Source organism: Apostichopus japonicus, chromosome 16 (assembly GCF_037975245.1).
Source record: "Apostichopus japonicus isolate 1M-3 chromosome 16, ASM3797524v1, whole genome shotgun sequence".
NCBI lineage: Eukaryota > Metazoa > Echinodermata > Holothuroidea > Aspidochirotida > Stichopodidae > Apostichopus > Apostichopus japonicus.
In genome coordinates, this window is record NC_092576.1 from 894,616 (window position 1) to 907,481 (window position 12,866).

General features: G+C 39.2%; 2 protein-coding genes across 2 annotated transcripts in view; both read left to right on the plus strand.

Moving 5' to 3' along the window:
- LOC139983335 (uncharacterized) overlaps nucleotides 1-12,866 on the plus strand; it is a 111,225-nt gene that overhangs the window by 65,219 nt on the left and 33,140 nt on the right. The window lies entirely within an intron of this gene.
- The window catches only part of LOC139983327 (uncharacterized), a 31,667-nt gene continuing 22,566 nt past the window's right edge, over nucleotides 3,766-12,866 (plus strand). Inside the window, exons 1-2 of the mRNA XM_071996828.1 lie at nucleotides 3,766-3,876; nucleotides 12,506-12,578. Of these exons, the coding sequence (XP_071852929.1) occupies nucleotides 12,509-12,578 (70 nt within the window). The 5' untranslated portion in view covers nucleotides 3,766-3,876; nucleotides 12,506-12,508. The remainder of the gene's footprint in view (nucleotides 3,877-12,505; nucleotides 12,579-12,866) is intronic.

Consider the following 12,866-nt stretch of genomic DNA (forward strand, 5'->3'; position numbering starts at 1 on the left):
GCTCAGTCCAGCAAACTTGGAAGGATCAAAAACATTGCCCGCTTCAGGAAGGACAAAGAGTGTAGGAACTTCTAACAAACAGATAAAACTTCTTTATTTTATATTTCTTTGTTACACATACAATGCAAGAATCATAATATACTTTACAATGTGAAGTTTTGATCTGGTACACAAGAGGTACAAACAAACCCACTGGCAGGAATCTGGGGGTGGAGGCAGGTGCACTCTATAAGGTCTTGTCCCACAGCTTCCCAGACCTTGAGCAATTTTCAAATACACAACTAGAAATACAAATTTCCCAAAGGGGATGGGTGGGGGGGGGGGGGGAGGGAAGCCCTTGTTCCCTCTCCCAGGTTTGCCTCAAAAACCATTACTTGGAAATAAGCTCACTAAAGCTTCACCATATTATGTATAGGGGCCTAATAAAACCACAACTTTCTCTAATGGACAGAGGTACCTCCCTTATTTTATTCTCACTGGTACCCACTTCAGACCAAACATCATCAGGCATGAGACTTCCGCGGAAACGCGGATTTCAGATTTTTTTTTTTTCATTTTCGCGTATTTTCTCGTAATTCGCGTTTTTTATTTTTATTTATTTATTTTTTTTTCTTTTTTTTTTTTGCCGAACATGCTGGACTGTGAAGGGAAGGAACACCGAATTTGACCAGTGGTGGAATCAAGTAGCACAAAGCAAGCAAAAAAGCCTTTTTTTGGTTCAAAAAAGCTAATGGATAAATTATACAAGCAGAAATTCCACACTTTTTTGGCGAGTTACGTGATGTGATAGATTCCATCTAGAGTCCACCATTTTGCATTTAAGCCCTCCTTACCTGACAAAAAAATTCTAAAGGGGAGGGGGACACCCCCTCCTCTTAAACCCCTCCCCCAGGACGGCGATCGATGAATTTCAGATTTTTTTTCCCCGGCTCAGTCTCATCCCTGCATCATGCTTTCACTTGTAGAACTGCATAAAATCTAATTGTGAAGGAAGAAGAGGCTCTGTATATATAGCCCAGATGAGCAAGCATCAGACCACATATTCAAGAAACTGATCTAGGCTGGTACAGTAGAAGTGTTGTATAGGATCAAATCACATTGTCACATTTGTAGAAAAAATTGTACTTTATGCTATATTCATCCTGAAGTTAGGAACAAGATTGATGAATATGTGGCACAAGTAATTATATCAGTACCCTTGATAAGAAGGTCACTTGAGCATTTTGTCTATAATGGGCTTTGTCCTGACTCCAAGCCTCTGAAAAATGACATGTGCTATTTTCCCACAAACAGAACAATAAGAAACTACATACATCTGGCACTATGTAAAGGCAGGTTTTCACAATTTGACCAACTCAATCTAGAAGAAAACGTGAAAGCATGGCAAAGTGAAGACAACCAAGATTGTTTTTATCTTCGCAAGTGCTCAGACAAGCCAAAACAAACAGCTATCTCAGATGTGCGGATCCATAGAAAGCCCAAAACACAAGGCTTTGTCCAAGAAACAGATGATAGGGATGACATGGATGATGACAGCTATGAGCTTATGACACCAGAGAAAGCACTGCTTTCCTGTTCATCCATCAGACCAGCCAGCAACAACTGCTATTAAAGCATTATGGAGACATGGTACATGTTGATGCCACCTACAAGACCACAAAATATGCTCTGCCCCTGTTCTTGGTAGTTGTGAAGACCAATGTTGGCTATAGTCCTGTGGCTGAATTCATCACAGAGGATAAAACGACTGTTGCGATAACAGAGGCCCTTGACATCATCAAGAGATGGAACCCTGAATGGAACCCCAAGTTCTCCTATGCTTGACTATCCGAACAAGAACACCAAGCACTGCATGCAGTGTTCCCTGGTACACAGAAGTTTTTATGTGCCTTTGACAGGGAACAGGCATGGCTGCACTGGAGCAAGGAAAGTAAGTTAGCTCAACCCTACACAAAGTTATTAGTACTTTCTTTTTAAAAGTTTTTAGCAAAGCCACACAGCAAGAGGTTCCTAGTTTGATTCCTGGTCAATGCACCTGTGTTATGTCCTTATGCAAAGCACTAATTATCACTTTGCCGACAAAGTTGGTGAAGAGGGGACATAACATCGTTACTGTTCATCTGTTTATTTGTCTGTTGGTCCATTTGTCTCTCTGTATGTTCATACGTTAGCCATCCCTCTGTATGTATATCTGTCAGATCAACCTCCACAAAGCGTCTGGAAAAGAAGTAAAGAAAACAATAGTGTCATTGAATAGAGTGGAAATATAATAGACTTTAATAACATTTTATTCTTATTTGGTAAATATGTAAGCGCTATTTGGTGTCTATGGGGAAAAAAGTTGAGCATGTTTCTTTTAGAAACTTATGTCAGACTAAAGTAAAGACTGGGTGTGTCAAAGTGCAATAGAGTGAGTAAAGGTTGGACTGACTAAATGGTTAGAAGTATATTTGGTAGATCAGTGGATGGCAAAAGGTGGGTGAGGTTAGTAGGTGAATGACTGGAGGTATGTGAATGGTGTGTTAGATGAATTGGGTAAGGTAGATTAATGGGCACGTTGAGGAATAAAGAATGGAAGATGAATGGAGCATGGGAAGTGAATATAAGATGACTTGTAATTGCAATCTGAGGGTTTAATTGAGGTTAGTGTCAAGGTGTTTCGACAACGCAGCTAGTTGAGGCTAGTTTCAGGGTGTTTCGACAACAAAGAGATTAGTGTCAAGGTGTTTCGACAACGCAGCTAGTTGAGGCTAGTTTCAGAGTGTTTCGACAACAAAACTTGGTATTGAATTCTGAGGGTTTCACTGAGATTGGTGTCAAGGTGTTTCGACAACGCAGTTAGTTGAGACTACTGTAGTTTCAAGGTGTTTCGGAAAAAAAACTTGGTATTGCATTCTGAGGGTTTCACTGAGATTAGTGTCAAGGTGTTTCGACAACGCAGCTAGTTTTAGGGTGTTCCGACAACAAAGAGATTAGTGTCAAGGTGTTTCGACAACGCAGCTCGTTTCAGGGTGTTTCGACAACGCAGCTAGTTGGTCAAGGTGTTTCGACAACGCAGCTAGTTGAGACTAGGTGTCAAGGTGTTTCGACAACGCAGCTCGTTTCAGGGTGTTTCGACAACGCAGCTACTGTAGTTGGTCAAGGTGTTTCGACAACGCAGCTAGTTGAGACTAGGTTCAAGGTGTTTCGACAACAGAGATTAGTGTCAAGGTGTTTCGACAACGCAGCTAGTTGAGGCTAGTTTGAAGGTGTTTTGACAACAAAACTTGGTATTGCATTCTGAGGGTTTCACTTACCAGGACACAGTGATTCAAACACTTGGAATTCCATGCAGGGTGTTTCGACACCACATCACAGACACAGTGATTCAGACACCTGGTACAGCGCACTGAGTGTTTCGTGTACCATCTTTACCTAGGGCCTAGATCTGAGGGTTTCGCTTACCTTAGTGATGCAAACAGTTAGTACCGCACACTGAATGTTTCGTTTTCCATCATTTGTTGACTTGATTTTATGCATTTCGTTTTAAAAATGCTCTAAAAGTAACTAGCATCTTCATCTCTATCCCCAACACATCCCAAAACTCCACAATACGATCAGCGAATCTGAAACGGAAGTGACGTTAGAGGTCGACTAGCTGTGTTGTCGAAACACCTTGGAACTAACCTCAGCTACATACAGTTACACCGACTTGACTTACAAATAAGACTTTGACCCTACAGTACGCATTTGTGGACTTTCGCGTAATGAACGCTACTGTAGCTATGGACTAAGACGTTAGATATTTCTCAACTGTGCGTTTTTTGGGAACAACAGAATAAATATTTTCAGGTTATTTCATTTTTGAGATACTTTACATCTGAAAATCGTATACATGTGAGTGTTTTGGGGTTTTCCTTAAACAGATATCCTTCATCAAATCCTTAAGTTAAAGGGCGACCGACCATTAACGATACCACCATGCTACAGGCTATAGTAGTAGTACTACTAGTACTATAGTAGTAGGCCTATATTACTAGTAATTCTATATGGGGGGGGGGGGGGGGGCTTATTCGCAGGGCAGCGCTGCGAATGGCCGGACACAAGTATCTTATTCGCAGGGCTGCCCTGCGAACAGCCAGACTAATACACCTTATTCACAGGGCAACCTTAGACTGGGTTAACAGGCTACTGTAAGTAACTTTTGGGGGTGTTACTAAAAGGAATGACAATTGCGTTACACATAACGAATGACAATATGTTGTACACACTAAAAACTTGCGTTGACTAAAACGAATGATAGTATAATGACAGCACAGACATTTGCTTCAATCGGATGTCACATTCAGACTTCGTGGGTATCTAGATCTAGTAAAGTACGGACGAGATACAAACGCACCTTATAGTAAGCGAAATTGGAAGTCTGATTTTAAAAAGTAAATTTGTTAGACACTAACAATACTATAAATCTTGAAATGGCTTCAGTTATCTTTCTATATAAATCTACAGAGGTTAAAAGCACAGCACTCAAGCGCATTCTCACACAAAAACTTTCCCTGTGGTTTCTATCCGTAAATTACACCAAAACCCTGCAACCACGTAACATGCGATTTTCCTCAAATCATTTTTGCGCAGAATACCAATAACCGCATTTACTCCACTCTGTTAATCATATTCTATCTCTTCTCAACACTGTCCTTCGTTGTCATTCTCTGTCATTCGCAAATGACAATTAAACCTGTACAAAGTCAATTGTCATTCGGTCATTCGCTGTCATTCGTTTTAGTTTGTCCCACTTTTGGGGCTATTCGAGTTTGCTTTTTGGGCACCAGCTGGCTTTTCGAGAGTTGGGAGCAGGGAGCCCCTATATTTTGGGGAATTTATTTGCCTTTGGGAGTCCTATCTTAATGCTGCTAGGATTGGTTTTAGGAGCCTAGGGCCTTAAGATTGAACCAGTCTAGCATTAATACCGCCAACATAAAAAAATTTCATCCCTCATTTTCACCTTTGTTTTACTGTAGGTGTGGGGTGGAGGGGGGGGGGAGTGTCACACCCTTGACCATATTGGCTTTCAGGCAATGTCGGCTTTTGGGAATCCCAAGATAAGCTCCCTTAAAATAAGCTTTTAAAATTGAACTGCTGGGGTTCCAAAACTTAGCTTATGAAGTGGCTAAGACTATTTGGGCCCAAAAGTTTGGCTTTTTCAAGGCCCCTAAACTGACTGGTATCAGTAGCAAAACAGGCCTTTCAAGCCCCTCAAATATTGCTCAAGTAGAACCTTTATTTGACGTTATGGGGCCATAAACATTGGCATAATTGAGGACCCCAAAATTGACTTTTCAGAAGCCCTTTTGCATCTCATAAATCTGGGACCCTTTACATTTGATATTTGATGTCCCTGAAATTGGCTTTTGCCTTGAGCATACACATTTTGAAATTGATATCAGAATGGGAACCCCAGAAATTCCCTAATGAGCCAGTTTCCTGGGGCAAGGGTGGATGGGGAAAACCACCCTTGCCTCCTTTAGCTATGCCGTTCCTTGGAAGCTTGAAAAATTATGCATTAACTGGCCGTCTAACACTGTTTTTTATACTTAACGGTTAGTTTTAGCATAAATAAGCTAAATTTATGAGAAATTAAAATTGGGTCTGATGGTCTGCTGAGAAAATGATGGAATATGGTCATCCTTCAAACTATGACTTTTCTGGGTTTAATAGCTGCACTGGAAATAAAAAAAACTTGAAGGATCCATCCACCCAAACCCCTGTATACAGTAGTGTCAACCATGCATACTTCCAAAGGCAGTGGCTAACGGTCGTTGGTCAGTTCATTAAGCCTACAGTAGCCTAACAGTATCGCTTACGACATGTATTTTAGGCTCAGAGGCTACCTACATTAGAACTTACAGACTTAGGGCCTAGGCTCGTAGGGCTGAATCGTACAGCAAATTTAATGTGCAAATGCAATTAAGTTCTTCTTATGTCAGTCGGTTCAAAAACATTGTTTTTCTAATAATTCATGACATTTAAAATGTATAGTGAGAACTTCTCCATGAAAAAACCAGCTAAAACGGTGAATCTGATTCTGAAAGCCTGAAACTGAAAGACATTCAACTTCGCGTTTGCGCGTCGTTAAGGTGCAGAGGTCAAATGAATGACGTCACATAAAAAATGGTGTCATCGAAAGCCAATAATAAACCTATTTTCAAAATCGTCACAGCCCTGCGAATAAGGTGTCTGTGTACGTTATTGGCCGGGCTGCCCTGCGAATAATCACTTTGTTAAGTATAGACTAGTGTAACCAAAGTTGGGCCTTACTGTTATGATGTGCAGGGGGGCCAAAAGTTGGTGGTACTGTTCCCGGACAACTCCCCCTGGACGATTTCCCCCCGACGTTTACCCCCCAGACAATTCCCAATCGAGACAATTGTCCCTCGGACAATCCCCCTCTTCGGAAATTTCCACTGTAGACCCCTCCCCCAGGATGGCGGTCATTACATTTCATCACATTTTGAACCCAATTTATTTCTGGAATATGCTGGGTCAGTTAGTTATGGCAATAATTTCTTATTCATATTCCAGGAAAACCAATTTTTTGTTGGGGAGGGAGTGGGTTGATGGGTCAAAATACGGAGTTAAGAAGATCATATTCCAAAGGGTGTTTAAATCTCAAAGCGATTTATTTTAAACAGTCACAGGGACAAAAATTCACACACCGTAGTTCAAATCTTAAATCATTGAACAAAGTTTATTCAATATCAGTTCTAAACAGTAATTCTGGACAATCTGAACAAGCCTGTGACTAAACCAACAATCATTGTATATATTATATGACATAAAAGTAAAACTGTAAAACTTTCCATAGACATTATCATTCTTAAATTACCCTAATGTAATTTGTGACATCAATGGATTATAGAAAAACAACTTACATAAAATTTTGGGCTTTAAGCCTACAAAACAGATCTGCATGTCCTGACAAATTAATTAGAATAAACCAGTTCTTCTAAGCAAATAGAATAAAGCCTAATTTATACCGAAAACACTGCACAACGCAAATCACATGGAACAATGTTACCCATGCACGACAATACGTACAGCACTGATGCGCAGTGTGAAACACAGCATCACACACATTAAAAGCAATCAAAGACCATTAACAGAATGAACTGCAGAGTTTCTGAAGAGAGGTTATTAAACAAACCACCTGTGCTGAAGAAACAAAGTCTAAACATTCAAGAGTTCTGCTGCCTCTATTGGTCTTTATTATGACTTTCTTCCAAATATCATCGCCATTCATTGGTGATATGGATATTTTGGCTTCCAGATTAATGTACGAAGCAAACATGTCTGGGAGGTAAATGCTCCTAAAAAGGTCAATGCTCGTTCCCTTATGCACATATTATATGACATCACGGTCACGCCAATACTTGTGTCCAAATGCTTCAAAACATGCCTTTTCTTTCATTTTGACGTTGGGTCTGGAAAATAACCATTTCATCCTTAATTAAAAGTCTTGAATTTCAATATATCAACACTGAGGGAACCCTGACGAATTGATACAGTAATCCAACACAATCGTAGAATAGACAGGGTGTTTCTGGTGGATTTCTCAACCAAGGCTTCCTATACAATGAAACTCACTTCTGATCCTTTGGACTGCACATGATGGTAGCACAACCCTGACGTGTCTTACTAGGAACCCCCAATACCATTGAACCTGTTGACCGTAGGCTATGTATCTGTACTCCCTGGAAAAAAAAATTATGAAAAAAATGTATTAATGTTGGCCCATGATGTCCACAATAACAAGCAGGGATACAATGTACAGTTATGGTTACAGTACATTTGTTGTGAATTTACACCTTCCATGTTTCATGAAACATTCTTTGTTTCAGACAATTGATTTGCAAAACTCCAGGCCAAAGTACTAGCCTAGTGATAATGAGTGTATGCCTACCTACTGTAGCATGGCTGCATAATGCAACTTACATCCCCGAGCCAAACTCCCAGTATGCAACCAACCCTACTAGTACTAGTACTACTATAGTAGTACTAAGCACCATATTGTACATGTATGAATATAGCCAACACACTGTACATATGGGTTGTACAGTAAGCATAGAAATTGGTTGTAAGTCACCGTAACACAACGCACAATACGGTTTAGGGAGTTCCGCAAATTTTCCAGGGAGAAGTTTTCTGGGGGTATTGTCTGGGGTATTGTCCGGGGGTAATTGTCCAGTTGTCCGGTCACTGGTGGTATACTGTAGGCTAAGCCCTAGGAAATAAAAGTATTAAACATTACTGTCACAATGTAGTTCTCAGTGGGAACAATTATAGTTATGTGGAACTTACAAAATTTACATCAAATTCAGAAAATATCATCAAATAGTTCAATTAATATTTTGGTTTTTCTGCAAAAGCGGACCAGTGCTCTATTCACCAAACTACACGTCTTACCAACAGTGGACATATGTAATGGTCAAAGTTTTTGCCAACATTTTAACGTTTCAACTTTGCCAAGGGTTGCCAAGGTCTTCTGGAAACCTTATATGCTGTTCACACTGTCACCAAACAGTGACAGTAAGACAGTAAGACCTGGTCAAGCAAACCAGAAAATAATCCTTTGCTTACAAGTTTTTGTACTAGGTTTGTGCAGGATCCCAATAGTCAAGTGAATCCCGGTATTGACTAGTTCTGACCACAGTGCAATGTGTAAACACTACCCGGAGTGGGAATACAACCGTTTATTTCATTCGTTTCGATATCATTTCCTGGAATCCCGGGCGTAATAAAAATTTCTACTTGTAATACTATTCAAAATAAAGAAAAGAAAAACATGGTTATTTCTGACCAGTGTCTGTGTTCGTAGTTTAAATAATATACTGATCAATTTACGTACTGGCCTAGACCTATGACTTAATGAAGTTTCCCATACATCTTACCACATGTATTTCACCTCACTTGGATGAAATAATTATAACAATTAAATTAATTTTGAGGCAGAACCGCAGGGATATCCAGCTTAAATCCATCTTCACCTGGGGCTATATTATAATAGCCTATGGTACAGTACTGGTATACACAGTGCAGTACCGTACTTGAGAATTGATGCTGTAATGGAATGGATTCATTTACTATTTCGGGAGGTTCCATGATGTCATTTATAGAACTTATCTTGGCTCCGGCACAATTGTTCTTTCCCATAAGTACGCTGATGACACCGAATTGTCTCAATGTGGCTTGCCTAGGGACTTTGAGTGTTCTAAGTTGTCTATTCAAGAATGTATAGGTGATATCTTGTGTTGGATCAAATAGTAATAAGCTCATGCTTATCCCTGATTTAGCCAGAGGTATTGACTGTTGGCACTGCCTCTTGCGTACAACAAGTGGGCTGTGATACTATCAATATTCTGGATTCTAATATCTCATTTCAGAAATCTGTTAAGTATCTTGGTGTGAGGATCGATCAGACATTATCTATGTCTGATCACATCAGTGATGTATGTCGCTCCTCCTCTTTGGTTTCGATGATAATCGTAACCAATGCATTCATGATGGCGTATGTGTGGGTGTGCGTGCGTGCGTGTGTGAGAGACGACCAGCTTGTAAACACGATATCTAAAGAAGAGAAGGTCAGACTACTTTTATATTTATTGTGTAGAAGTACCACATTAAGTACAAGAAGCCTATTGTTTTTGTAAACACGATATCTCAAGAAGGGAAAGTCAGACCAATTTCATATTTCATGTGTAGAAGTACCACATTGATTACAGGAAGCCTATTGTTTTTAGTGGAAGTCAAAGGTCATTTGGGGTCACCAGGGGTCAAATTATTAAAACCTTGTAAACATGATCTATATCAAATTGGGAGGCATGGGCAGACTACATATTTAATGTGTAGAAGTACCACATTGAGTACAAAAAGTCTATTGTTTATGGTGGAGGTCAAAGGTCATTTGGGGTCACCAGGGGTCAAATTGTGAAAACCTTGTAGCAGGATATCTCAAGGGAATCATGGGCAGACCTCATATTTGTACATCATCGAAACCAAAATGTATTTTTGCATTCTGGTTTTTAATTGTGTTGACAAGAAATAAGGCATACATTATTTGGCATATTTTGAACAGAAATAATCTGGGAAATTTTCACTTATTGAGATACATCCACAAAGTACAAAATACCAATAAAGACAAAGAGACACCACTTATTTTATACATAATTCTTATCTTCATTGAATGAGCAAAATTTATTTCAATTGCTCTTCAGTCTCACAATGTACATGTATATCAATTATTTGAGCAACACTCATGTGTGGGAGTTGAGTACATCCATTTTTGTACAAAAAAAACTTTCATCATTATTTTTCAAAGAAAAAAATTGAGCAAAATAAAAAATACTATCTTTTTATTTCAAATGCATGTGTTGTTCAAATTAATAAGGAAGACTTGTTATGACATTGAATGAGCAAAATTTATTTCAATTGCTCTTCATTCTCACAATGTACATATCAATTATTTGAGCAACACTCACTTGTGGGAGTTGAGTACATCCATTTTTGTACAAAAAAAACTTTCATCATTATTTTTCAAAGAAAAAAATTGAGCAAAATAAAAATACTATCTTTTTTATTTCAAATGCATGTGTTGTTCAAATTAATAAAGAAGACTTGTAATTATTTAGAACACACAGCAGTACAGTGTACTTCAAACTGACTATGCTGGTTTGGACCATTAAACTGTGAAATCTGCCTTAAAAGCTCCTCCCATTCTGCATAGGACTTCAGCAAGGCTAGGGAGCTCATTTCAAAGGGTGTGCGAAAAGTGTACAGGGGTCATGGTGCAGTTGTGGCGCCACCTGGCGCCAACTACATTTGGCTTTGTTCCCCAATGAACAAATCCTTAATGGTATTCAACACTGGCACCAGGCGTAACAATGATTTCATTCTAATCCTTGTCAAGTAAATTGACCCGAAATACTGATATTCAAAGCACTGATCATATCCCTTCCCAACAAATTAAAGATGACAATAATAAAAAAACAATAAAAAAAATAGAAATATTGCCATCCTTTGAAACAAAAGAATCAGAGCTACTGTCACATTGTCTATAGATAACTCACCGAAGCTTTAAAACATCCCAACAATTAGATTGGATGTTTAGTGTAAGAAGTTAAATGCATACCCGATGGGACTTCCTCGATTGCTTCCATTAAGAAAACTTGTTAAACGTATGACAAGAAAAAATAGAACAACATGATCCCATATCCACATTGAGCTTAAGCGGGACATCGTTAACTGTCACGGTGTATGTAATAGGCTTTGTTTTAACTCCTGCTGAATTTGTTGCTAAAACTTGTATATCTTCTGGCACTTTTAGTGCATTGACACCAGCTTGATACCCCCTAATTTCATGGATTCCCGTGTGTACAGTACATCCTGACCCCGGCCCACGGCAGCACATTGGCCTATTATCGAGCATTTGCGATTCTTTTTATCCTTTGCCTTACACTATTCAAATTTGCTACCTGGTGATCCCTTTGAACTGCGTCTGTAATATCTTCTCCCTCTATTCTGTACGTTGCTGTTGTAGGGTTTCCGGTTGGTGGAAGATGTGGGGCCCCTCTGATTTGAGAGTTGGCCCCTCCAATTTGCGTGAGGTGTGGGGATTTCCTCTGTCTGATTCACCTGCTCATTTGTAATGTTTGAATTAGAACTCCCTTTGCTGATAAATTGTAATTGTCAATGGATTCCCAAGGGTATTGCCCCCCTTCGACGGGACCGGTATCTTTCAGCAACCACATTTATTGAAGACCTGTTCTTCTAAAAAAGGAAGGGTGTGGTCATAAACAGGTTTCAGAATCCTTTGAGCTTAACTCAAGCAATGAATTATATACCCACTGGCCTTCCACACCCAGGCAATGCAGTAGCAACGCTTTCTTATGTTCAGAGGAAAACATTTCTCCTCTTACAGCAAGTAAGAAGTCTTCAAATGTAATTTTCCTTTGCTTCCATGGAATATTGGGTTCACTAGGCTCTTGTAAACATGTAAGAGGTAAAATTTGCGTCATCCTCGTTGCCAAAGTGTGATGACACGCATTGAGGTAGAAGCGAACTGAACAGTTTAATGTGCAATCTTAAACTGACTTTATTTGTTTATACAAGCTCGCTATATGCTTGTTCAACATAACAAACACAATAGATGTATCCATACCTTAGATTCCTTGGTTTGTTAATTTGCATGCATTAAATGAGTATTAGGATATATCACACCATGTACAGTATAGAAGAGATATTGTACCAACTGAGTCATTTAAGCATACATGTGAGTATGAATTTCTTCAGTATACAGTGTAAACATGTGTGTGGTGCTTGTAAAAACAATATTAGGGAAATTTGTTTGCAGATGTTGCAATTTAAAAGTGGCTGCCCTAAGATGATGTATTTTAATCATCTTCTTTCGCAGTCATTCTCATCATATAGATATGAAGTAAGGATTTAAATGTTTTTTTCTTCATTTACACAGAACATGGCAGAAAACAAGTTTAAATTTTGGATCGCCACATTTATTGGCCTTTTACTACAATCGGTCAATACAAGTAAGTACATACCTGTTTTCATAGCATCCAGTATGAGTTATGAATGACATGAGCCCAGTCTTCATTTGTATGTTCATGCTGAGAGTTGCTTTTTATGTCCAAGTTATGGAGGTTTAGTCCAGAATTTTCTCCTTACTATTAGGGTAAAACCAGTAATGTCATTTAAAGTGGTTACATTTGGCATAAGAAACTTTACCTCAAAACTTTGAAAGTCCCAGGGACGCAAAGCCCCGAAAAGTTTGCATCCAGTAGAAATAAGCTTCCATCCCGATCGAACACCAATTGCGT